Source organism: Mandrillus leucophaeus, unplaced genomic scaffold (genome assembly GCF_000951045.1).
Source record: "Mandrillus leucophaeus isolate KB7577 unplaced genomic scaffold, Mleu.le_1.0 Scaffold191, whole genome shotgun sequence".
Taxonomy (NCBI): Eukaryota; Metazoa; Chordata; class Mammalia; order Primates; family Cercopithecidae; genus Mandrillus; species Mandrillus leucophaeus.
The window spans coordinates 310,251-337,187 of record NW_012101932.1 but is presented as its reverse complement, the minus strand read 5'-3'; the positions used below and the strand labels follow the sequence as shown (position 1 = coordinate 337,187).

Sequence of the window (26,937 nt, the reverse complement as noted above, 5' to 3'; positions counted from 1 at the left end):
TTAAGATAATGCATGTAAAATATTCAACGTGTGTCTATACCATAGTTAGTGCTCAAGTAATTGTAACTAATGTGTATGTGTGTGTTCCTGAATTTGTAAACATGTATTCCAGATGTTCATTTGTAAATGAAATAATTTGGGATAAACTTGCATTACACATAGAGTAGATTTTGTAATCTATCCAAGGGAACTGGAACCTATGTAGTACATAGCATATCTAAGTAGAGTTGAATTAAAATGCTGAAACCTGACTCCCAAATATAGTTAGAAATGCATTCAGAATTTTACTTAGGGGCTCCTCCTGCGTTGTACTCTTAGCAGGGACATTGGAGTTTCTAACAGCAAGGTACAGCAGGGGCAAAGAAGGAAATAAGAATAAGATGTTTTAGTGTGATCTATGGCAAAAGAGGTTAAAACATGAGTTCTTAACCTGACACCTGGAGCTTCAGGGAATTCAAGAATTCTGTGACATCTGTTTAAAACTATTTTATGTATGTGAGATTTTATATTTTTTCTGGTCCAACCCATTAAGAATTGCCGCTGTACTACTTTAACAGTTTTCCTATTACACTTCTAGGGATTTGTTTGTAAATTTTCATTGAGATATTGACATTTCTTTTGATATAAATGGTTTTATTCGTGCAAATACAATTTTTCTCGAAGGAACACATTCTTCAGCCAACTCTAGCAAACCTCTTTAGTCATAAATCTGACACTCTGTCATCATGGTTTCATGTTAGTTTCCAGATGTCTTTATCATTAAAACCTTCTGTTTATGTTCAGTACACTAGTCAAAGTTACAAACCTTTCTACTACTTTTTTTTTTTAGATAGGGTCCTGCTCCATCGCCCAGGCCGGACTGCAGGGCACAATCGTGACTCAACTGCAGCCTGGAGTTTTGGTGTTCAAGAACTCCCACCTCAGCCTCCTCAGTAGCAGGGAACACAGGCCATGCCACCATGGCAGCTAAGTTTGTTTGGGGTTTGTTTTTTTTAGAGACAGGGTCTCACTGTGTTACTCAGGCTGGTCTCAAACTTCTGGCCTCAAACAGTTCTTCCTCTTCAGCCTTCCAAGTCATTGGGGTTATAGGCATGAGCCACCATGCCTGGCTTGTACTACTATTATATATGATGCTCATTTTTATATACTCAGCAATATAATCATAATTACAGAATTATAACTAATAACTCCTAGTCTGAAACCCATAATATCTCATACCAGTCAGCTGAATTGGCCATTTCCAAAGTGACCATTAATAGTTAAAAAGTGATGTGTAAAATAGGCTTCAAAAGAGCCAGATTATTAGTTTTTTCCTTTAAACAGCTGATTTCAATTTTTTTTTTTTTTGGACAGGGTCTCACTCTGTCCCCCAGGCTGAAGTGTGGTGGCACAATCACAGCTCAGTGCAGCCTTGGCCTCCCAGGGTCAAGCGAGTCCCACCCCGGATTTAAGCATTTCTCATTCCTCAGCCTCCTGAGTAGCTGAGACTACAGACGTGCACCCCCACACCCAGCTAATTTTTTGTATTTTAGTAGAGATAGATTTCAGCGTGTTGCCCAGGCTGGTCTCAAATTAAGCTCAGGCAATCTACCTAGCTCAGCCTCCCAAAGTGCTACGATTATAGGTGTGAGCCACCATGCCTGGCTGAAATTGTTTAATTTCCATATAATTTATGGTTTTGAGATATCTTCTTGATATTGACTTCTATTTTTATTCTGTTGTGGTCTGAGAGTATGGTTGGTATAATTTAAATTTTGTGTATTTATAGAGACTTGCTTTATGGCTTAGCATGTGGTCAATCTTGGAGTATGTTCCATGTGTAGAAGAGAAGAATGTAATTCTCTGGTTGATGGGTGGAGTATTCTGTAGATGTCTGTTAGGTTCGAATGGTCAAGTGTGGAATTTTATTTGTTTGTTCATTTTCTGCCTTGATGGTCTGATGCTGTTGGTGGGGTGTTAAAGTCCCCCGCTCTTATTGTGTGACTGGCTAAGTCTTTTTGTAAGTGTAGAAGTACTTGTTTTATAAATCTGAGTGGTCCAAATGTTGGGTATGTATATATTTAGGATAGTTAAATCTTCTTGTTGAATTGAACCTTTTTCATTATGTAATGCACATCTTTGTCCTTTTTATTTTTGCTGGTTTAAACTCTGTTATATCTCATATAAGAATAATGATCCCTGCTCCTTTTTGTTTTTTATTTGCATGATCCTTTTCCAACCCTTTACTTTGAGCCTGTGGGTGTCGTTACATGTGAGATTGGTCTCTTGAAGACAGCAGACAGATGCATCTTGTTTTTTATCCAACTTGTCCCTCTGTACCTTTTAAATGGGCTGGTTAGATGTTTACATTGAAGGTTAATATTTGATATGTGAGGTTTTGATCATATTGTGAATTTGTTAGCTGGTTTCTTTGTATTTTATATTGTGTAGTTGCTTTCTAGGGTCTCTTGGCTATGTTCTTAATAGTGTTTTTGTGGTAGCGGATATTTTTCTTTCCTTTCCATATGTAGAGCTCCCTTAAGGATCTCTTGTCACCTGGTCTGGTGGTAACCAAATTCTCTTAGCACTTGCTTGCCTGGGTAAGATTTTATCTATTCTTCATGTATAAAATTTAGTTTGGTGTGATATGATATTCTTGGTTTGAATTTTTCTTTAAGAATGCTGAAAATAGGACCCCAATCTCTCCTGGCTTATAATGTTTCTGCTGAGAAGGCTACTGTTAGCTTGATGGGTTTCTCTTTGTACATGATCTGACCTTTTCCTTTAGCTCTCCTTAAGATTTTTTCTTTAGTGTTGACCTTGGACATTCTGGTGACTATATGCCTTGGTGATGTTCATTTTGTCCAGTATCTCACAGGTGTTCTCTGGATTTCTCATATCTGGACAAAGATTAGGGAAATTTTCTTGAAGTATTTCATCAAATATGTTTTTTGGATTGTTTGCTTTTTCTTTTTCTCTCTCAGGAATGCCAGTATCTTGTAGATTTGGCTGCTTTACATAATCTTATATTTCTCAAAGACTTTGTTCATTTATTAAAATTCTTTTTTTCTGTATTTTTGTCTAACTGGGTTAGTTAAAAAAGACCAGTCTTCAAGCTCTGCATTTCTTTCTTCTGCTTGGTCCAGTCAATTGATAATTTTTTAATTGTATTTTGAAATTTCTTAAGTAAGCTTTTCAATTCCATAAGATCTGATTGATTTCTTTTGAAGATGTTTATCTCTTCTTTCATTTCCCAGATTACTTTAGAAGTTTGTGTCTATTTTCAACGGTCTTCTGGATCTTGTTGAGAGCTTCCTTGCAATTCATGCTTTGAATTCTTAGTCATTTCTGAGTTTCCATTTTGGCTAGAAACCATTGCTTGACAGCTAGTGTGATCCTTTGGTAGTGTTATTACATTCACATTTTTTTGTGGTGCCCGATTTCTTGCCCTGTTCCTTCTCATCTGGGGACACTAGTGCTTCCAATTTTTGTAGTCATTTTAATGCAGGTAGGATTTTTTCTTCTTCTATGGGCTGTGGGATCCCACCTACAGGCCAGTAGATGGCATGTACAGCTAAGTCAACTGAGGCAAACACAGCTACATATATACTTAACCCTTATTTACTGGGAGAAAGGATGGGCCAGGCTGATGATTCAGGTGAGCAGATGGTCAGAATGCCTGGAAATCTGCCTGGTTGTGGAGCAGAGACAGCCCCACTTCACCACAATGTCTGCTCAGGAAAGATGGGGCAGCTCAGACTGCTGATCATGGCAAGTAGGTGCTCTGCCTGCCTGAGTGTGAAGCTGAGAAAGCCCCCTCCACACAGATCTCTGCAAAGGAAGGGTGGGGTGACTCAGGCTGCCAATGCAGGTGAGCAGATTCTTTGAATGCCTGGAGATCTGACTGTGTATGGAGCAGAGAGGGTCCCACGGCACCACAATCTCTGCACAGAAAGGGTAGAGTGGCTCAGGCTGCTCATCTAGATGAGTGGGTGCTCCAGATGCCTGGAGATCTCTTTGGTTTCTTTCATCAATTTTTAAAAACTTTTTGGCATACAGATCTGTCACCTCTTTGGTTAAATTTATTACTAATGTTTTGTTTATGCTATTGTGAATGATATTGTTTTATTACTTTTTCAGGTAGTTCATTGTTAGTATATAGAAACGTGATTGATTTTTCTGTGTTGATTTTATACCCTGAAACTTTACTGAATTATTAGTCTAATAGTTTGTTGGCATATTTAGAGTTTTCTGTATGTAAGATCATGTCATCTGCAAACAGAGACAGTTTAACTTCTTTTCAATTTGGATACTTTTCTTTCTTTTTTTTTTTTTTTTTCTAATTACTCTGGCTAGAACTTAAGGTACTATATTGAAACAAAGTGCAAAAGTGGATCGCCTTGTCTTATTCCTGATCTCAGAAGAAAGTTTTCAGCTTTTCTCCACAGAGTATGATATTATCTGTGAGCTTGTCATATATGACATTTACTGTGTTATAGTACATTGCTTCTATACCTAAGTTGTTGAAAGTTTTTATTAGGTAAAGATAAATTCTGTCAAATGCTTCTTCAGCATTTTTTGAGATGCTCATATGGTTTTTGTCCTTCATTCTGTTAATGTGGTATATCACATTTACCAATTTGTGCATGTTGAGCCATCCTTGCATCCCAAGGATAAATCCCACTTGGTTGTGGTGAATGATCCTTTTATCACTATATTGAATTCAATTTGGTAGTATTTTGTTGAGGATTTCTGCATGTTTGTTCATTGGAATATTGGCCTGCAATTTTCTTTTCTTGTAGTATTTTGGTTGGCTTTGGTACCAGGGTAATGTTGACCTTGTAAAAAGAATTTAGCAGAATTCAGCTGTGAAATCATCAGATCCTGGGCTTTTCTTTATTGTTAAGTTTGTGATTACTGATTCAGTTATTGTTTGTTCAAATATTTATTCATGATTCAGACTTGGTAGATTATGTTTCTATAAATTTATCAGTTTCATCTATATTATTTAATTTCTTGGTATATAATTGTTCATAGTAATCTCTTATGACCCTTTGTATTACTGTAGTATTAGTGGTAATGTATCTTCTTTCACTTATAATTTTACTTACATGAGTCTCCTCTCTTTTTTTCTTAAGTCTAGCTAGAGGTTTGTCACTTTTGTTTATCTTCTTCTAATAAAATACCAACCAGCACTGGATCTGAAAAAAATAAACTCTTAATTTGATTGATATTTCTCTATTACTTTTTATAGTCTCTATTTCATTTATTTCTGCCATTGAAACCAGCTCAATTGGCCCATGGAACTGATGTTTAGTGTTTATCATTAATAAACCAAGAAATTGACCTTCTCAGTCTTAAAACTTGAGAAACTCGTATTTGTCATATCTGAGTTCCTTTCTCAGGAAAACAACCTTTGGGCCTCCCAGATAGTATCAAGGAACAGAAACTTACCAGATCACCACATCTGGACATTGAGACACTGACCCCTCACCTGTCATGATTGCCTGATTGATTACTTGTTGACCAAGTCATTCTTCTTATTCCTCCCTAATTCTTGCTTTCCCACACATAGTTGCATTTATTTTCTGCTATATAAACTCCTAATTTTAGTGTGTGAAAGAGATGGATTTGAGATTGATCTGTTCTCCTCAGACACAGCACCCAAAAAAGCCTTCTTCCCTGGTAATACGCATCGTCTCTGTGATTGACTTTCTGTGCAATGAGCAGCAGGACCTAGACTAAACCCTTGGCATTTCGGTAACACTATTTTTTATTATTTCTCTCCTTCTTCTAACTTTGGACTTAGTTTGTTCTTTTTCTAGCTCCTTGTGGTATAATATTAGGTTATTTGAGATCTTTCTTCTTTATACACATGCATTTATTGCTATAAACTTCTCTCTTAACTGCTTTTGATGCATCTGTAAGTGTTGGTATGTTGTGTTTCAGTTTTATCCCAAGATTTAATTTTCCTATTCATTTCTTCTTTGACCCATTGGTTGTTAAGAGCATGTTGTTTAATTTCCACGTATTTGTGAACTTTTTAATTATCTTCCTGTTCAAAAATTGTTAGAGCAGTTTCTTTTTTAATAAAGCATCTATTATAATAATTTTAGAACTTTTCTGTGATTTGTTTCTCCAGAAATCCAGGCCTAGAGTAGAGTTTTGGAGTCAGACAGAAAGCCTGATTTTAAATCTTGTTTGGCTAGTAATCCTCAGACAGTTTTTCTTTTTTCTTTTCTTTTTTTTTTTTTTTTTTTGTTTTAAAGACAGGTTCTCATTCTGTCACCCATGCTGGAATGTGGTTGTGTGATCATAGCTCACTGCGGCCTCTACATCCTCAGCTCAAGAAATCCTCCTACTTCAGCCTCCTGAGTAGTTGGAACTACAGGCATGTGCCACTGCACATGGCTAATTTATTTTTTTAATTTTTTGTAGAGATGCGGTCTTACAGTGTTGCCCAGGCTGGTCTTGAATTCTTGAACTGAAGCAGTCCTACCATTTTGACCTCCCAAAGTGCTGGAATTACAGGCGTGAGCCACTGTACCTAGCCTAGTTTTTAAACTTTTTAAAGTTTCACTTTGTATATACTTAAAATGGGTGCTGTTAGAGAACCTACATAATAAGCATAATTGATTAAATGATATACATGTAAATTTTTTGCCAGTGACTGGTTCGTATAGTGAATGCTCAGTAAGTAGTAGTTGTTACCATCACATGTTGAATACCTGAGTAAAGATGGAGTCAGCTGTTGGAGTCAGATTATTTCTTTGCCATTAAATATGCTTCTGAATTGTTTTTGTGCAGTCACTTTATATTCAGCCTTGGGTTCACCAAGATTCTTAACTTTTTCCCACAGGGTTAATGTTACTTATTTAACAAATAAGTATCTTTCCCTCTATGTACTTACCTAATCTAACTTTGTTCAATTCTGAGCACTACCCCAGTTAACTGAGATTATTTTCTTCTGAATCTTTATTTTTAAAAGACTGATTCTGGGTATTCTCCAAACTGGTGCTAGAGGTATCCTGTTCAGAACAGCAAGGCCAAAGCATTTTACAATTTGTAATCTAGTGAAAACAACCAAGGCTATTGAAGAGCTAGCCTGCCATGCTCTAGGGCAGCTCTATATCATAAGGATAGTCCTGAATTTTAAGGGGTACACAATGAATTATATTCCCCAAGGTTGGTCAGTCCCTGGAGAATTCAGGTAGGGAGATTACAGGCCTCAAAGATTTCTTCCAATCTCTTCCTCAGTTGTCTAGAAACTGCCTAGAATTGAAATGGATCCCTTTTCTGGATAAGTTTTAACACCCATTCAAAAATGGTTCCAGATCATAAAGATAAGGGCACTTTAGATTCTTTTATCCTGTTCTCATTCTCATAAGTATATGTACAAATCAGTAAGTGGATTTATTCTGTCATACTCATTTGTATAACAGCCTTACCACCATAGGTGTTGTACATCAAGAATTGGGAGTGAGCCTAAGCGTTACTAGCCTTTGACAAATACTACTGAGCTCTGTTTTTCTGCTAGTAAAGAGCCCTATATTCAACTGATACCACTTTCCGTTAGTTTTTAGGTATTCAAAGCTCTTTATTTGAAATTTTTTTAAAAATGGAATGGGGTGCAATAGAGTTAACACTACCTTTTTATTTTTTAATGGAGACACACATTTTAGAAAACTTTTTCTCATAAGAAAGAGTATGTTTTAGATAGTTCATATCGCTAAATTTGTTAAAACTATGGCAATTGTTCAATAATAATACAATGTAGGTTTATGTATTTGTATGTTTCCTTCTATAGGTTTCTTCAGTTTTTGGCGTGGCAATTTGGCAAATGTTATTCGGTATTTTCCAACACAAGCTCTAAACTTTGCATTTAAGGACAAATACAAGCAGCTGTTCATGTCTGGAGTTAATAAAGAAAAACAGGTAATTATATTTTTTTTACTTTTTCCTTGCAATATAGAAATTTTCCATCCAATATAAATTTCCTATCCAATGTAAATAGATTTCACTGTCTCTACAATTTTCTTTAAAATGGTTAGATTTGTCTTAACTGTAATGTTTTATTTAGGGGGAAGGTGCTCAAGTAGTGGGAAAAAATAATGTGTGTATTGTTACAAAAATCGTAAGGGATCTTTTGTCTCAAGGCAGTATTTTTTCAATAAATATTACACTTAATGTAATTTCATCTTATCACTGTTTTGCACTGGGGAAACACAGCATTTTGTCTGCTTATTTTAAGCACAGAAAGAAATCAACAAGTACGTAGTTCCTATTACTGAGGTAATTTATATCCTGAAGAAGTAAATTATTTCTTCTTTGAGAATAAAGATATATTTAGGTGAGATTAAAGCATATAGGAAGTCCAAATTGAGCAAAACTGGAAAATGATAAATTTAAACTAGAGAATTCTTTTTATTGCAAGGATAATTTTTGGTTTTCAAAGTAATTACTCCCTTGGTTACAAAATCTCAATTTCAAACTTTCCTACTCATATAAACTACATGTCATTTATTCTGATTTCTATTTGTTTGGTTGTATCCAATACACTATACTATCTACATTACTCCCGAGATCTTCCCCTCACTCTTACAAAATCTCCGTTCCCCCTCATCTTTTGTCTTTTTCTCCCTGTCATTCCTCACCTCCCACTCCTGCCTCAGCCAACTAAGCTATCTTAGAAGGTTTTTTAAAAGCAAGTCTTTGTAGAACATTTCTTTGTTGCTGCTTCATTAAATTTCCTTTTATGCTCTGTATTCCCTTTTTTCACAGTTCTATTTTATTAAGTTGTTCATTGAATGCTTTGCGCTTTGGCCAGGGTGGTGGGGCGGGGTGAGGGGACGCAGGTAGAAAGGTAACCAGGAAAATTCCCTAGACTTAGAATTGGAAGGTTTAAGATTTGGATCTTATGTAGCTACATGAGGTTTTTTTACTTTTATTTTAGGTTTGGGGGTACATGTCAAGGTTTGCTTTATAGGTAAACTCGTGTCACAGGGGTTTTTTGTACAGATAATTTCATCACTCAAGTATTAAGCCTAGCACCCAATAGTTATTTTTCTTGCATCTCTCCATCCTCCCACCCCCCACCCTAAAGTAGATCCCAATATCTGTTTTTTTCCTTCTTTGTATTCATAAGTTCTCATCATTTAGCTCCCACTTATAAGTGAGAACATGTAGTATTTGGTTTTCTGTTCCTGCATTAGTTTGCTAAGGATAATAGCCTCCAGCTCTGTTCATGTTCCCACAAAAGATATGATTTTTTTTTTATGGCTGCATAGTATTGCATGTTATATATGTACCACATTTTCTTTATCCAATCTGCCATTTGTGGGCACTTAAGTTGATTCCAGGTTTTTGCTATTGTGAGTAGCGCTACAATGAACATTCGCATACATGTGTCTTTATAGTAGAATGATTTATGTTACTCTGGGTATATACCCAGTAATGATACTTCTGTTTTTAGCTCTTTGAGGAATCACTATACTGCTTTCCACAATGGTCCAACTAATTTACACTCCCACCAACAGTATATAAGTGTTCCCTTTTCTCCACAACCTCGCCATCTATTATTTTTTGACTTTTTAATAGTAGCCATTCTGACCATGAGACAGTATCACATTGTGGTTTTGATTTGCATTTTTCTGATGATCAGTGATACTGAGCCTTTTTCATATGGTTGTTGGCCATGTGTATGTCTTTTTTAAAAAAGTGTCTGTTCACGTCCTTTGCCCACTTTTTAGTGGGGTTGTTTTTCTGTTGCAAATTTTTTTTAAGTTCCTTGTAGATGCTAGTTAGTAGACCATTGTCAGTTTGCAAATATTTTCTCCCATTCTGTAGGTTGTCTGTTTACTCTGTTAATAGTTTCTTTTACTTTGCAGAAGCTCTTAAGTTTAGATCCTATTTGTCAATTTTTGCTTTTGTTGCAGTTGCTTTTGGTGTCTTTTTCATGAAATCTTTGCCCATTCCTATGTCAAGGATGATATTGCCTGGGTTGTCTTCCATGGTTTTTTTAGTTTTGGGTTTTACATTTAAGTCTTTAATCCATCTTGAGTTGATTTTTATATATAGTGTAAGGAAGGAGTCCAACTTTAATCTTCCGTATATGGCTAGCCCACCACTATATATTGAATAAGGAGTCCTTTCCTCATTACTTGTTTTTGTCAGCTTTGTCAAAGATTAAATGACTGTAGGTATGCAGTTTTATTTCTGGGCTCTCTATTCTGTTCCATTGGCCTTAGTACCATGCTGTTTTGGTTACTTTAGCCCAGTTCTATAGTTCGAAGTTAGGTAAAATGATACCTCTAGCTTCATTCTTTTTGCTTAGGATTGCCTTGGCCATTCGGGCTCTTTTTTGGTTACATATGAATTTTTAAATGGTTTTTTCTAGTTCTGTGAAGAATGACATTGGTAATTTGATAGGAATAGCATTGAATCTGTAAATTGCTTGGCGTGGTGGTGCATTCCTGTAATCCTAGCTACTAGAGAGGCTGAGGCAGGAGAATCGCTTGAACCCAGGTGGTGGAGGTTGCAGTGAGCCGAGATCGTGCCATTGCACTCCAGCCTGGTGACAGAGCAAGACCCCGTCTCAAAAAAAAAAACTAAAAATAGAACTCCCACAGTATTCAGCAGTCCCACTACTGGGTTATATATCCAAATGAGTTGAAATCAGCATGATGAAGAGAGATCTGCACAATCTGCAGTCTTGTTTATTGCAGCATTATTCACGATAGCTAGGATATGGAAGCAACCTAAGTGTCCACGAGCAGATGAATAGATAAAGAAAATGTATGTATTCAGTGGAATATTATTCAGCCTTATAGAAGACAGAAATTCTGTCATTTGTGACGTGGAATAACCAGCTAAGTGAAGTAAGCCAGGTGCAGAAAGACAAATACTGCTATTGACTTTTGTACATCCCACTTATATATGGAATTTTAAAATGTTGATCTCATAGAAGCAAAGTAGACTGGTAGTTTCTGGGGTGGATGGAGGGTCGGGAGATGAGGAATGGGGAGATGTTGCTCAAAGGGTACAAAATTTCATTTAGACAGGAGGAATAAGTTTTAGGGCTCTGTTGTACACCATAAGACTGTAGTCAATAATAATGTATATTTCAAAATTGCTAAAAGAGTAGGTTTTAAATGTTCTCACCACAAAAATTTAAGTATGCGATATATATGTTAATTAGCTTGGCACTCAACAATATAAATATATATCAAAATTCCACATTGTACCCCATAAATATATGCAATTGTCAACTAAAAAAATTTTTAAGTCATTGATACTTTTAGCCATTGTACCTAAAAAATTTTTAAGTCATTGATACAACACAGTAAGATATCACTAAATACCTACAATAATGACAACACCAAATTGGTCACAGTGCAGAGAAACCAAATCACTCTTACATTGCTGGTGGAATGTGAAATGACATTGCCACTCTGGAAAAAAGTATGGCGATTTCTTAGAAACTACATGCACCCACCATATGATGCATGTTTACACTTTTGGGTGGGAATTTATCCTGAAGAAATGAAAATTTATGTTTATACAAAAACCAGTGTACACAATGTTCAATAGCAGCTTTTCTTGCAATAGGCAAAATCTAGAAACAACTCAGATGTCCTTCAGTAGGCAAATGGTTAAACTATGGTAAATCACATCATGGGATATTACTCAGCAATAGAAAGGAAGAAAATTTTAAAATAATTGATTCAGGGGATACATGCACGTTTGTTTCATGGGCATATTGTGTAATGCTGGGGTTTGGGCATCTGTTGAACCCATCAACCAAATAGTCAACATACTACCCAACAGGTAGCTTTTTAACCCTTCCCCCCTTTCCTCCCTACTTTTAGAGTTGCCAGTGTCTATTGTTTCTACCTTTATGTCCACATGTACCCCCTGTTTAGCTCCCACTTACAAGTGAGAACATGCAGTATTTGATTTTTTGTTTCTGTATTAATTCACTTAGGATAATGTCCTCCAGCTGCATCCATGTTGCTGCCAAGGACATTATTTCATTCTTTTTATAAAGCTGCATGGTATTCCATGGTGTATATATATACCACATTTTCTTTATCCAGTCAACCGTTGATGGGCACTTAGGTTGATTCTATGACTTTGTTATTGTGATTCGTGCTAAGATAAACATACAAGTTCAGCTGTCTTTTTGATACAACAATTTCTCTTCTTTTGGATAGATAGCCAGTAATAGGATTGCATAGTAGTTCTATTTTTAGTTCTTTGAGATATTTCCATACTGTTTTCCGTGGGGGTTGAACTAATTTACATTCCCACCAACAATGTATAAGCATTCCCTTTTTTGCACAGGACTGACATCTATTATTTTATGACCTTTTAATAGCCTTTTTGACTAGTGTGAGATGGTATCTCATTGTGCTTTTAATATGCATTTATCTGATGATTAGTGTATTAGTCCATTTTCATGCTGCTGATAAAGACATACCTGAGACTGGGGAGAAAAAGAGATTTAATTGGATTTGCAATTCCACATGGCTGTGGAGGCCTCAGAATCATGGCGGGAGGTGAAAGGCACTTTTTAACATGATGGTGGCAAGAGAAAAATGAGGAGGAAGCAAAAGTGGAAACCCCTGATAAACCCATCAGATCTCATGAGACTTATTTACTATCATGAGAATAGCACAGGAAAGACTGACCCCCATGATTCAGTTACCTCCCCTGGGTCTTTCCCACAACATGTGGGAATTCTGGGAGATAGAATTCGAGATTTCGGTGAGGACACAGCGAAACCGTATCAGTTAATGATGTTGAACATTTTTTCATATTCCTATGTGTTTCATATGTTGACCAGTTGTATGTCATCTTTTGAGAAATGTCTGTTCATGTCCTTTGCCCATTTTTTAATAGAGCTATTTGGTTTTTTTCTGGTTGATTTATTTAAGTTCCTTATAGATTCTGGATATTAATCCTTTGTCAGGTGAATAGTTTGTACATATTTTCTCCCATTCTGCATGTTGTCTGTTTCCTCCACTGAATGTTGTGCAGAAGCTCTTTAAGTCCCATTTGTCAGTTTTTGTTTTTGTTGCATTTGCCTTTGAGGTCTAAGTCATCAACTCTTTGCCATGGCCAATGTTTAGAATTTTTCCTAGGTTTCTGTCTAGAATTTTTTTAGTTTGAGGTCTTACATTTAATTTTAGTCTTTAATTCATCTTGAATTAATATTTGTATATGGTGAAGGGTAGGGACCCAGTTTCATTCTTCTGCATATGGCTAGCCATTTTTCCCAGCACCATTTGTTGAATAGAGTGTCCTTTTCTCACTGTTTATTATTGTCAACTTTGTCAAAGATCAGTTGATTGTAGGTGTGTGGCCTTGTTTCTGGGTTCTTTATTCGGTTCCATTGGTCTATGTGTCTGTTTTTGTACTAGCACCATGCTGTTTTGGGTACTATAGCCTTGTAGTATAGTTTGATGTCAGGTAATGTGATGCCTATGGATTTGTTCTTTTTGCTTGGGATTCCTTTGGCAATTCAGTCTCTTTTTTTGGTTCCATGTGAATTTTAGAATGCTTTTTTCTAATTCTTTGAAAACTGATGTTGGTAATTTGATAGGAATTCTGTTGAATCTGTAATTGCTTTGGGCAGTATGGTCATTTTAATGATACTGATTCTTCCAATACATGAGCATGAAATGTTTCTCCATTTGTTTGTGTCATGTATGATTTCTTCCATCAATGTTTTGTAGTTCTCCTTGTAGGGATCTTTCGCCTCCTTGGTGAAATGTATTCCTATGTGTTTTTTTGTGTATGTGTGTGGCTACTATAAATGGGATTGAGTTCTTGATCTGAGTCTCATCTTGAATGCTATTGGTGTGTAGAAATGCTACTGACTTTTGTACATTGATTCTGTATCTGGAAACTTTACTGAAGTCATTTATCAGGTCTAGAGGTATATTTAGGGTTTGAGAGGTATATCTAGGGTTTCCTTGGTTAAGTTACTCATGTAATTTGACTTCCCGTTTTCCTATTTGGATGCCTTTTATTTCTTTCTCTTGCCTGATTGCTTTGGCTATGACTTTCATCACTATGTTGAATAGAAATGGTGAGAGTGGACATTCTTGTCTAGAAACAAAGTTTTGATAGGGCAAATATTGTATGATTCTACTTAAGTACTTAGTATAGACAAATTCATAGCAACAGAAGGCAGATTATAAATTAACAGGTGGTTAACCTCTGTTAAACTACTGAGAGGGGAGATGGGGAATTAGTGTTTAATGAGTTACAGAGTTCTGTTTAGGATGATGAAAAAGTTCTGGAAATAGTGACAAAGTTTAAACAACATTGCAGACATACTTAATGCCATTGAATTGTATACTTAAAATAGTTAAAATGGTAAATCTTGTATATATTTTATCAGTATACAAAAAAGGAACAAACTTTTGATATGTGCACCAACTTTGGGTTTTAAGGTAGAAAAACCCAATCTCAAAGGTTATATGCTGTCTGATTGCTTTTATATAACATTCTTGAAATGATGAAATTATAGTGATGGAAAAAAGAATACTGTTTGCCAGGGGGGAGAAAAGTGGCTGTGATTTTAAGAGTGGCATGAGGGATCCTTCTCGTGGAACTGTTGACCAATTTGAACATGTGACAAAACTGTGAATAAACACACAACTAAGTACACGTTAAACTGACAAAATCTGAATAGGGTAGGCCTTATCATGTCCATTTCTTGTACTACAGATATGCTGGTACACTGGGGATAATTCGTTGAATGATTTATAGTCTCTTTGTATATTACTCCTTATGATACATGTGAATCCAAAATTATCTCAAAATAAAAAGTTTTTTTAAAAATGGTAAGAGAAGCATGTGCCTACTATGTATTGTTTCACTGAATTTTCACTTCACTCTTTGAGGTAGTTATTTTTACGCAAAAGGTACAGATAAGGAGAGTAGGACTCAGAGCTTAAAGCATTTGCTCTGCTAGTTTGTTCCAATCTAACTCCTAAATTCACCTGAGGCGACTAGAATGGATGAGCCTCAGCTGGGCCTGGGCATAAACTGCTCCTCAGCCACCCATTAGCAGCTTTCAGCACAACCCTCAATGGGGAAGACTAGAGCTGTTCCCAGCTCTCTTCCCTGTCCAGACAAGTTGTTTTAAACAACTTTGGTCTCAGGGCATTTGTTGTTTGATGCATCATTGAGTCTTTTCACACAGTATTTGTCAACAATTAAAAATAAATAGGATTATTTTTCCTCAGAACTCTCAGACTTTCATCTTCTTCTCCCTTCCTGATTCTTCTCTCTGCCTCTTCTTTTAGCAATATAGTATGCTGGCCGTGGTGGCTCACGCCTTTAATCCCAGCACTTTGGGAGGCCGAGGAGGGCAGATCACAAGGTCAGGAGATCAAGACCATCCTGGTTAACACGGTGAAAACCTGTCTCTACTAAAAATACAAAAAATTAGCCAGGCATGGTGACGGGTGCCTGTAGTCCCAGCTACTCGGGAGGCTGAGGCAGGAGAATGGCGTGAACCCGGGAGGCAGAGCTTGCAGTGTGCGCAGATTGCGCCACTACACTCCAGCCTGAGGGAAAGAAAAAAAGACACCAATATAGTAATACTTTAAATTACTAACTTACGACAACCAAAACTCATTTATACTTATATACATACTACCTCTTATGGGTCTGTTTTATTTTCAATCTTACTTGTGGAGGGACAGGTTTTGTTACATAAATGCAGGATCATCACTTTTGTTACATAAATGCAGGATCATCACTCAGCATGGGCAGATTCTTACTGCCTTTCTCCCTCTATTTCTATCCTTCTTACCATCACTACATAGATTGGCCATACTGTTTATACATGTTGTGCCTGCCCCTGTCGTTTTTTCATAGCTCCCACTTTCTCTATCGGAAGTGTCCTGGTTTGAATGATAAAGTACACGATTATCCACCCCAAAAATCATTGATCTGCCTTCTTTCTTATCAAGAAAGAAAAAAAGATTAAGTAGAACTTAAGGTCTACTTTATAAATCTTTATGCCACATATCTTGTTTGGTTGACGTGCTTGGTTTTCAGAAGCAGAGATTGACTCAGATTACCTCAGGAAAAAGAGGATTTATTGTAATGATACAGTGGCACTTGAATTTCAACTACAGGCACCTCTATGGACCAAACTATACTCTCATCTTTCTCTCCCAAGTCACCTGGTCTTTCTCTCTACCCACTTTTCATGTGTATGTTTGCTCTGTTTTCTCATTATTGCCTACTGATGAGTAGATAATGTTCCTAAAATAGAATATTATTTGGCAATAAAAAGGAATGAAGTATTAATATATACTGCTACATGGATGAACCTTGAAAACATTATGCTAAATGAAGGAAACCAGTCACAAAAGAGTGTGTCTTGTGTGATTCCATTTATATGAAATGTCCAAGTAAGCAAATAATTAGAGACAAAAAGTAATTTAATGGTTGCCTAGGACTGAGGGAGGTAGGGAGGATGTGGAGTGACTTGTAACAGGCCTGGGGTTTCTTTTTGGTGGGATGAAAATATTCTAAACTGTGGTGATGGTTGCACAACTCTGTGAATATAGTAACGATTGAGTTGTATGCTTTACATAGGTGAATTTTATGATATGTGAATTATACTTAGTATAGCTGTTAAGGGAAAATAATGCTGACCTCAAGAAATTTATAGTCTGGGCTGGGCGTGGTGGCTCACACCTGTTATCCCAGCACTTTGGGAAGCCTAGATGGGCAGATCACGAAGTCAGGAGATGGAGACCATCCTGGCTAACACGGTGAAACCCCGTCTCTACTAAAAGTATATATATAAAAAATTAGTCGGGTGTGGTGGCGGGCACCTGTAATCTCAGCTACTCAGGAGGCTGAGGCAGAAGAATGGTGTGAACCCCGGAGGCGGAGCTTGCAGTGAGCCGAGATCGCGCCACTGCACTCCAGCCTGGGTGACAGAGCAAGAGTCTGTCTCAAAAAAAAAAAAAGAAAAAAAGGAAATTTATAGTCTGTAGGAGTATAAATGTACACAAATAATTATAAATTGAAAGTAGAAAATGGTTGTAAGTGCTATTTAAAAAATAAGAGTCTCTGCAGTGAGCCAAGATTGCCCCACTGTACTCCAGCCTGGGCAACAGAGCAAGACTCCGTCTCAAAAAAAATAAGAGTCTATAACATGTTAATACGTTTTACGTATTGGTCATGGGATTCAACTTGAATTCTCTGACAGAGATGAAGTATTTATGGGAAAAAGATATGATCATATACAGTTTCAGTAGATGGGTTGGAGATCAGATATTTCATGAGAGAAGTGGAACTTGAATTAGAGCATGAAGCAGTAACTATTTTTTTATTTAAAAAAGGAAGGGCATTCCAGGACTAGAGAACACTGAGAATTGCAAAGCTGTCTGACACTTTATTGTTAGAAATAAAAGCCAGAAAATAAAACAAGAAATTGAGCATGACTGGAATATTATTCACTTTAATGTATTTAATGCTTGCAGTGTCCTCATATCCTGGATTTTTCATAACAGCTCCAATTCAGATACTCCTTTCTTCTCCCATAAGCACTAGATGTTGAAAAGCATCTTACTGAGCCTGGGGAGGGCACATTTTAAATGTAGATCAAAAATAATTACACTTCTTCAATAGCTCATGTGAACTAGTAGACCAGTGAGGCCAACTTAAATTCCATACAACTACGTTATGATTGATGTCTGCCAATTTCCATGTTGTCATTTGAACATAATTAAATATATATTTTTGAGCTATTCAAATTTAATTCTATTTAAATTACAAAGTGAAGCTGGGGCATTATGAAGTATTTTAGGTTGGTGCAAAAAGTAACTGCAGTTTTTTGCCATACTACTACTTACTGTACCCTTCCCAGTAAAAGGTCACAACTAAAGCCTCCATATGTGCCTGATATTATAATCATAGCAAGCACTATTATTAAGAATGTATGTAGCTATTAATAAAAAAGAGTATGTGTGTAAAGAGTTGATTATGCGACCTATTTTGCTAATTTGGGCTGCTTTGCTGGAGAACATTAAAATATCCTGGAATTTCAGTATGTCAGCATCTAAACTGTGTCTTCCAGACTGCATGAAACAAAGGCTACGTGGCTGTGAAGAGAAAATATTTTGGATAGCATGGTATGCATTATTATAGATGTTTACTTTATAAAAGTAGCTTATAAATCTGTTGTTTTAACATTTATAAAAACAAGAATTTACCAGGTATCTTAAACAGTTAGATTCTGTGGTTTAATAATCACTTTTAAATTAATATGTTTCAGTTCTGGAGGTGGTTTTTGGCAAACCTGGCTTCTGGTGGAGCTGCTGGAGCAACATCCTTATGTGTAGTATATCCTCTAGATTTTGCCCGAACCCGATTAGGTGTCGATATTGGAAAAGGTATGAGATTTTTAGAAATACTAACTTTTCCCTTCTTTGCATTTGGAACCATGTGTTATTTATTATCATTAATTGTGCTATGATAGTGTTACCAGATAAAGTCTACAAACTTTGTTCTCAACCAAATGGTAGAGGCATAGGGCCTAAAGTATATTACTTGCTGCTTTTCCCTTAAAAAAGGGAAGGAGGGAAAGCCTGTTGTAACAAAAAAGTGAGTGTTAAAAACTGCTTATAACTTAGTCCCATTTTTCTTCCTAGAAAACCCTTCCTAGATTTTTTTCCATGCAGTTAGTCCTGTCTCAGCTATGGCTCCTTTCTAGGATAGATGCACAAGTCTCATCCTAGGGAGTCCCTTTGCCTCTATCCTTACTTAAATATCACATCTTCCCTTCTTTGTTATTACACCCTTTTTTTTTTTTTTGGAAGAGTATGTTATTTGGTAACTTTTTGAGAAAGGGTGAAAAAAATAAAATAATCTCTTACATATCTAAAAAAAAGTATTTGTCTTACCCTCTCAAAAAGAGTAAGACATATATAAAAGTCTGAGTTTAAAATTATTTTCCTTCACAATTATGAAAAATTACCCTGACTTCTAGTTTCTGATGTTGCTCTTAAGATACCAATTTGCTTACCCTGGATCCTTTAGTATATGTTTTTTCTTTTTAGTTTCTTTCTATCCCTGATGATCTTATATTTCACAGTAAAATATCTCTATGTGAGTCTTTTTGCAGTGTTTGAGTGTTTGCAGAGATCGCACAACTGGCCCAGTTAAATCTGGAACCTTGTGTTCAGTTCTGTGGGTGGCAGCACAGTAAGTCATTTGGCTGCTCAGGGTGAGGTTGTGGATATTGAGCATCTCCCTGTTCCTTTGCTTTCATCCTGGAAGTAGTAGTTAGTTCCTCTGATTTCTAAGTCTTTCTGAGATTATTGTGATCAAATGGCTTGCTTCCCAACAATATCTTCCTCTGTAAGAAAATAGGTTCAGGTTTTTCTGCTCTATTTGGTGAGTTACCACTCCTCCCTATTCTCTCCATCTGGCAAAATTTTGTGGATTTCGTTCTGTCATGTTCTCTTCTTGGCCTATCTGGCTTTAAACCTGTTTTATTTCATTATTGTTAATGTAATAGAGTTTCTTCAGGGTACAGAGATTCATTCAACAAATATTGAGTGCCTTCTGGATTACAGGGTGCCTGCAGATACAGGGTGTGTGTGAGTGTGTGTATGTATATATATGCACACATATTCACACCCCACCCCCCATATAAGACATAGAGCTCACGCCTCGTGTACCTAAGAGTCTAGTGGAGGATACAAGTAATAATAAATGAATAAATGACTAAAATATATTGTCACTTAATGATAAATGCTAGGGAAAAAAGTTAGAAGAGAGTGATACCAATTTTCAATAAGTGATCAGAAAATGTCTCAGAAGGGGTGGCAGTTTGAACAAAAATAAAAATGTGAGTTTCATCTATTTAACTGGAAGTTGAAATTTTATTTTTATTAATAAAGGTAAAATAAATCAATATTATCTTGCTTTAAGTCCCATAGTTTTATTTTCTCTTTCAAATCAGGAGGATTTAGTTTATTTTTAGAAGATTACATTGTACATGTATAATAGTTTTAAAATATTGTCAAGGAATTCTTGGTCAAGGGAAAAGAAAAATAAAACCAGAAAATACTAGAAAAATATGACCCCTTCATGTGAAATGTTAACTATCTTAAACTATCCTTACAAGTTTTTAGCTTTATCTTTTTGCTTTTCAACAGTCCCAGAGTTTTTCATTTTTTTTTTTTTTTTTTTTTTGAGACAGGGTCTCGTTCTGTCACCCAGGCTGGAGTACAGTGGCATGATCTCAGCTCACTACAGCCTCTGCCTCCCAGGTTCAAGCAGTTCTCCTGCCTCAGCCTCTGGGTAGGGATTACAGGCACCCACCACCACACCCGGCTAATTTTTGTATTTTTAGTTGAGACAGGGTTTCACCATCTTGGCCAGGCTGGTCTTGAACTCCTGACGTCATGATCTACCCACCTCGGCCTCCCAGAGTGCTGGGATTACAGATGTGAGCCACAGTGCCCTGTCGAGTTTTTCATTTCTAAGTGTTTGTTTGTTTTGTTTTGTTTTGTTTTAATAGAGACAGGGTCTTACTCTGTTGCCTAGGCTGGAATACAATCATAGCTCAGTGAAACCTCCAACTCCTAGTCTCAAGTGATCACCTAACTCAGCCTCCTGGCTAACATTTTTTTATTTTTTGTAGTGGCAGGGTCTCACTATGTTGCCCAGGCTGGTCTTGAACTCCTGGCCTCAAGCAGTCCTTCTGCCTCGGCCTCCCAAAGTGCTGGAATTACAGGCATGAACCATCTCACCTGGCCCATTTCAAATTATTTTCTGAACTTCAATTAGTAACTTCTGGTAACTGTAATAAAATGCTTTAAGGCAAGTTGTTTGAAGTAAATTGTTTTCATGAGAGATTAATATTTTCCATAATTTCTTTTGAGATATTACTTGAAATCTTGATTATCTGTAAAAGAATGGGAGGATTTTGATTTGTGCCTTCTTTGTTAGATTTGTAAGTGGGAATTTCAGACCATTTAGATCTGTGAAGGTTTATTTTGATTAAAGTGTTTATTGGATATATAATGTTGCTAATAAATTTTAAATGGCTTTATTTTAGGTCCTGAAGAGCGACAATTCAAGGGTTTAGGTGACTGTATTATGAAAATAGCAAAATCAGATGGAATTGCTGGTTTATACCAAGGGTTTGGTGTTTCAGTACAGGGCATCATTGTGTACCGAGCCTCTTATTTTGGAGCTTATGACACAGTTAAGGTAATCTGGGGGCTTTAACTTGGACATATTACATATATGGTTTCCATTTATTTAATTAGTAATGTTTTCAGCAGATATGTTACTTTTAATTATAAAAATAAAAATCAGTGATGAAATAAAGAGAGACATGAAATTCTGCTTAATCATGATTTTGCCATAACCTAATTAAATTATAACTGCAGTGTGGATCTGACTTTAGTTATAAAGCATGTATCTAAGTTTTTGAGATGTTTTCACTATACATCACATTGCAAATGAAAAACATGCTAATTAAGCTTACATCATAATCAAATCATTGGTATATGGAAAGGCATCTTCTAGCAGTTTTTCTGATTTCATATTAACCCTATTATCACTTTTTATACGCAAATAAATGTTGTCATTTTGAGAAGTAGGCAAAGCAAATTAATTAAATAAATGCTACTGTAGCTTGGTTATCTCCTGGATACTGTTAGATTCTGTGTTGTATTCTCCAGGTTGTTCTGAAATTTACCTTTTCATTTCAGATTTTAAGAACACTTCCATGTGGTAGGAAAAATAAAAATTGTAATAATGGCTACCAATTTTTAGCTATTACTTAGTTCTAGGAATCTTTTTTAAGTAGTTTACATCTTAAATCTCAGAAATCACCAGTAAAGAACTTACCCATGTAACCAAAACACTACCTGTTCCCCAAAAACCTATTGAAATAAAAAAAAAACAAGAAAATAAAGATATTTCTAGTTGTTTAAAATAAATAATAAAAAAATAAAATCCCCCCTTTGTTTAAAGATAAATAGCCTAGGAATTGCTAAGTAAATAGCCTAGGAATGGTAAGTAATTTACTTGTTAAAGGCAAGCAAAAAAACCCATGTTCTTGATGCCTACATTATAATGCTTCCAAAAGGAAGTAATGAAATCTGGACAGATCAGTTTTTAGTGTATTTTTTAGACTGCTATGTTAATGAAAATTACAGGATCTCATACATTTATTTAATCACAAAAAATGTTATGTGCATACTCTGTCTCTAGTTTTCTTTGTTATCACCTGCAGTAGTGAAATTTAGGAACGTTTTTCCACTAGCTTAAGGTTTTAAAGCTGCTCATCAAATACGTGTTGATGATTAAAGCAAGCATTTTTTTCACTTTTTTTCAACCCCACAAGGAAGAGCCATGGAAGAACTTCTTTCTTGTCAATGTCTGCTATCTTCCCTAGTTTTATGTGCATTAGTAACAAATTCTTATCATGGCAAATATGCTTTATATTTTTGAAATATACTTTTGAAATATAGTCATGTGTGGCAATCCACTTTTTGTTGATCTGCTACTATTAAATCCAGCTTTTTTATTGCATTTTAAGTATAATTGGACCCTCTTTCATATATTTATAAAAATTATCCTTTAACTGACGAATTTAAGATATTTTAGAAATTTGGATAGTTACTTGGTACATTTTTCTTTTCTAGGGTTTATTACCAAAGCCAAAGAAAACTCCATTTCTTGTCTCCTTTTTCATTGCTCAAGTTGTGACTACATGCTCTGGAATACTTTCTTATCCCTTTGACACAGTTAGAAGACGTATGATGATGCAGGTATTTTATGTTATTGTTTCTAAGCTTAGTTGAGTTTTTAATATCTCTGATATTTGGGTATAGTCAAATTTAAGAGAAATTTTGGCTGAAAGGCATAGATCATTTGTTTTACTTAGCTAAAATAAATACATGATGTATTCTGTCTTATCTTCTTTCCTATCCTAAAATAACCATCAGCCAGCAAAGCTTCTTCCTCACCTACCATCAAAACAGAAATGCCTACTATTCCTGTAGCATATATTGCTTGGAAGGTAGAGGGTTATGGCAGAAATTGGATGTTTTTTTTTTTTTTTTTTTTTTTTTTTTTTTTGAGATGGAGTCTGGCTCTGTTGCCCAGGCTGGAGTGCAGTGGCCAGATCTCAGCTCACTGCTAGCTCCGCCTCCGGGTTTACGCCATTCTCCTGCCTCAGCCTCCCGAGTAGCTGGGACTACAGGCACCCGCCACCTCGCCCGGCTAGTTTTTTGTGTTTTTGAGTAGAGACGGGGTTTCACCGTGTTAGCCAGTATGGTCTTGATCTCCTGACCTAGTGATCCGCCCGTCTCGGCCTCCCAAAGTGCTGGGATTACAGGCTTGAGCCACCGTGCCCGGCCGAGTATGTCTATCTTAACTGAAATACTATATTAAGTAGAATGAGCCTAGTCATGAGCCATTGAAATATTTCATTGTTTATTGTAATATATTTTTAAGAAAGTAAATAATTTTGACTCCAAGGACAAAAACTTGTTTGTAATGGTTTATGTTCTAAATATAAATCCCTAAACCAAATTTTTGATGAATTTGATCTCTATTGTTATTACCAGTTGACCATCCCAAATCTGAAAATCCTAAATCCAGAACACCCCAAAATTCAAAATGTTTTGAGCACCAACATGATGCTCAAGGGAAATGCCCATTGGAGCTTTTTGGATTTCAGATGCTCAGCTGGTAAGTATACAAAGCAAATATTTCAAAATCTGAAAAAATTCAAAAAACTTCTGGTTCCAAGCATTTCAAATAAGGGATACCAACCTGTACTTATTGCATTCATTCATTCAGCAAATATTTGCATGCTTTATCTATGCTACGCTCTGGTGAAAGAAAAAGACAAAATCTGCACCCAAATTCATAGTCTAATATTGAAGACAACAGTTAATGGTTTAAATACAAATGTGTGTAGGTTCCAGGAATACATAGAGGAGGGTTGCCCAGACGCTTAAAATGATCAGACGTGGTCTCTTAGAGAGCTAAATCTCAGTGAGTAGGCTTACTTCAGTCAGTGAGAGAACATTCTAAGCATAGGGGGAAAATCGTACACAGAAATAAGGCTTGAGAAGTAGTTCAGTATAGCCAGGTCATAAGTTTTATGAGGGCAAGTGAAAATAATGAGGTCAGAAAACTAGAATTGTAATATTGTGCTTATTATATGCTTTATACTGTCCTAAGAATTCTATACTTTTACTCATTAAATTCTCAAAACACTGAAGTGTAGTTACTATCATTATCCTCATGTTTATTGACTACAGAATGGTCCTGGAAGGACCAGTAAGCAATCTGGCAGGATAAAACTAACCTGTTACTTCATTTCAGGATAATACTTAGTTATTCCATTTATGTCTGTGTTTCTTCTCTTTCTATAGTTAGTTCTAATTTAGCACATTGAGAAACTTTTTAAAATGGAAAATTAATATGCATGTAGACTATGGATTGGGTCAATGGTATTAAATTTCCTGAATTTGATAACTATACTTTGGATATGTAAGAAAATATCCTAATATTTAGAAAATACGCACTTGAGCCTAATATTTAGAAAATATGCACTCACGCCTGTAATCCCAACACTTTGGGAGGCTGAGGCGGGCGGATCATGAGGTCAGGAGATTGAGACCATCCTGGCTAACATGGTGAAACCGCGTCTTCTATTAAAAATGCAAAAAATTAGCTGGGCGTGGTGGCAGGTGCCTGTAGTCCCAGCCACTCTGGAGGCTGAGGCAGGAGAATAGTGTGAACCAGGAGGCAGAGCTTGCCGTGAGCTGAGATGGCACCACTGCACTCCAGGCTAGGCAACAGAGCGAGACTCTGTCTCAAAAAAAAAAAAGAAAAAAAAAGAAAATATGCACTTGAGTGTTTAAGGATAAAGGGCATGATGTCTGCAACCTAATCTCAACAATAGTACAGAGAAAAAAAAGTGGGAATATGATGTCTTATATATCTGTATGTGTGTATTAGTTTGCTAGGGCTGGTATCATCCACAAAAGTGTTTTGCTTAAACAACAAATTTATTTTCTCACAGTTCTGAAGGCTACAAGTCTGAGATCAACATGTCAGCAGACTTGGTTTCCTCTGAAGACCTCTCTCCTTGTCTTATAAATGGCTATCTTCTTCCTGTGTTTTCACAGGGTTCTTCCTCCTCTGTTCCTCCTTTTTTTTTTTTTTTTTTGAGACAGGGTCTTACCCTGTCGCCCAGGCCAGAGTGCAATGATGTGATCATGGCTCACTGCAACCTTGACTTCCCAGGCTCAGGTGATCCTCCCACTTCAGCCTCCCGGGTAGCTGGGACCACAGGCATATGCCAGCACACCCAGCTAATTTTTTGTATTTTTTGTTGAGATGGCATTTTGCCCCCATATTGCCCAGGGTGGTCTCAAACTCTTGGGCTCAAGCGATCTTCCTGCCTCGGCCTCCCAAAGTGCTGAGATTACAGGCATGAGCCACCATGCGTAGCCCATATGGCATTTTTCTATTTTGCTATTGATTTCTCAGTTGATTGCAGTGTAGTGAGAGGATAAATCGTGGTCTATGTGATGACAGCCTTTGACATTTGTTACACCTAATGTATGGTCAGTTTTCAAGTGTGCCTGAAAAGTATGAATGTTCTCTAACCACTAGGGACAGTAGTCATATATGCCTATTAACACAGTGCTACTCAACACAGTATTTATCTTATCTATCCTTAGTGCTAATAGAAGACTATCTTAAGATAAAAGATATTCAGATAATGGAAAACCCTTTGTCTTTCTTTATATAGAGTGGTGAGGCTAAACGGCAATATAAAGGAACCTTAGACTGCTTTGTGAAGATATACCAACATGAGGGAATCAATTCCTTTTTTCGTGGCGCTTTCTCCAATGTTCTTCGTGGTACAGGGGGTGCTTTGGTGTTGGTATTATATGATAAAATTAAAGAATTCTTTCATATCGATATTGGTGGTAGGTAATTGGGAGAGTAAATTAAGAAATACATGGATTTAACTTGTTTAACATACAAATTACATAGCTGCCATTTGCTTACATTTTGATAGTGTGTTGTTATTGTCTGTATTTTGTTAAAGTGTTAGTTCTGCAATAAAGCATATATTTTTTCAAGGATTTAAATACTAAAAATCAGATAAATGTGGATTTTCTTCCCACTTAGACTCAAACACATTTTAGTGTGATATTTCATTTATTATAGGTAGTATATTTTGTTAGTTTAAAATTCTTTTTATGATTAAAAATTAAAACGTATAATGCTGAAATCTAAGAAATGAAAGTATCTTCTTTTAAATTGCTATTCATTTAGTATACCTGTTTTCCCATCTTTTAAAGTCATATGGTATGACATATTTCTTAAAAGCTTATCAATAGATATCATCATATCTCTAGGCACAAATAAGCTTTGTTCTATATCTCTTCTAAGACAGCTGTTATTACTGTGTACAATATCTATAGTATCAGCCTTTGATTATAGATGTGATCATTTAAAATTTGATAATGACTTTAGTGACATTATAAAACTGAAACTGGAAAATAAAAATGGCTTATCTGCTAATGTTTATCTTTAAAATAAAATCTTGCTAGTGTGAATATATCGTAGAACAAAAAATATCCTCTTGAAAATTAGTTTGTATATTTTGTTGACAATAAAGGAAGTTTAAAACTGTTAAAATCTTTTTTTCCCTGACTCTGACTTTATTAGTAAGCAGAGTATAGCAAAATTTTTGTCAGAACTGGCTTAACTAAAGAGAAAGGTATTTCTCAATGGATAGATATAAACAGCATTCCAAGGTTTTGTACGGGAGTTTGTCTTGTTTTTCAGAGCTGTTGTAGAATACAGTATGTTTGAAATCCCCAAGTTTTTTATGTTCTAATGAGTAAAGGGATGTTAAGC

General features: G+C 36.1%; 1 protein-coding gene across 1 annotated transcript in view; it reads left to right on the top strand.

Annotated features, from left to right (window-relative positions):
• The window catches only part of SLC25A31 (solute carrier family 25 (mitochondrial carrier; adenine nucleotide translocator), member 31), a 32,758-nt gene extending 6,043 nt beyond the window's left edge, over window positions 1–26,715 (top strand). The window contains exons 2-6 of the mRNA XM_011978236.1: window positions 7,787–7,914; window positions 18,293–18,410; window positions 21,086–21,240; window positions 22,686–22,811; window positions 25,817–26,715. Coding sequence (XP_011833626.1) covers window positions 7,787–7,914; window positions 18,293–18,410; window positions 21,086–21,240; window positions 22,686–22,811; window positions 25,817–26,005 — 716 coding nt within the window. The 3' untranslated portion in view covers window positions 26,006–26,715. The remainder of the gene's footprint in view (window positions 1–7,786; window positions 7,915–18,292; window positions 18,411–21,085; window positions 21,241–22,685; window positions 22,812–25,816) is intronic.
• Window positions 26,716–26,937: the final 222 nt, after the last annotated feature.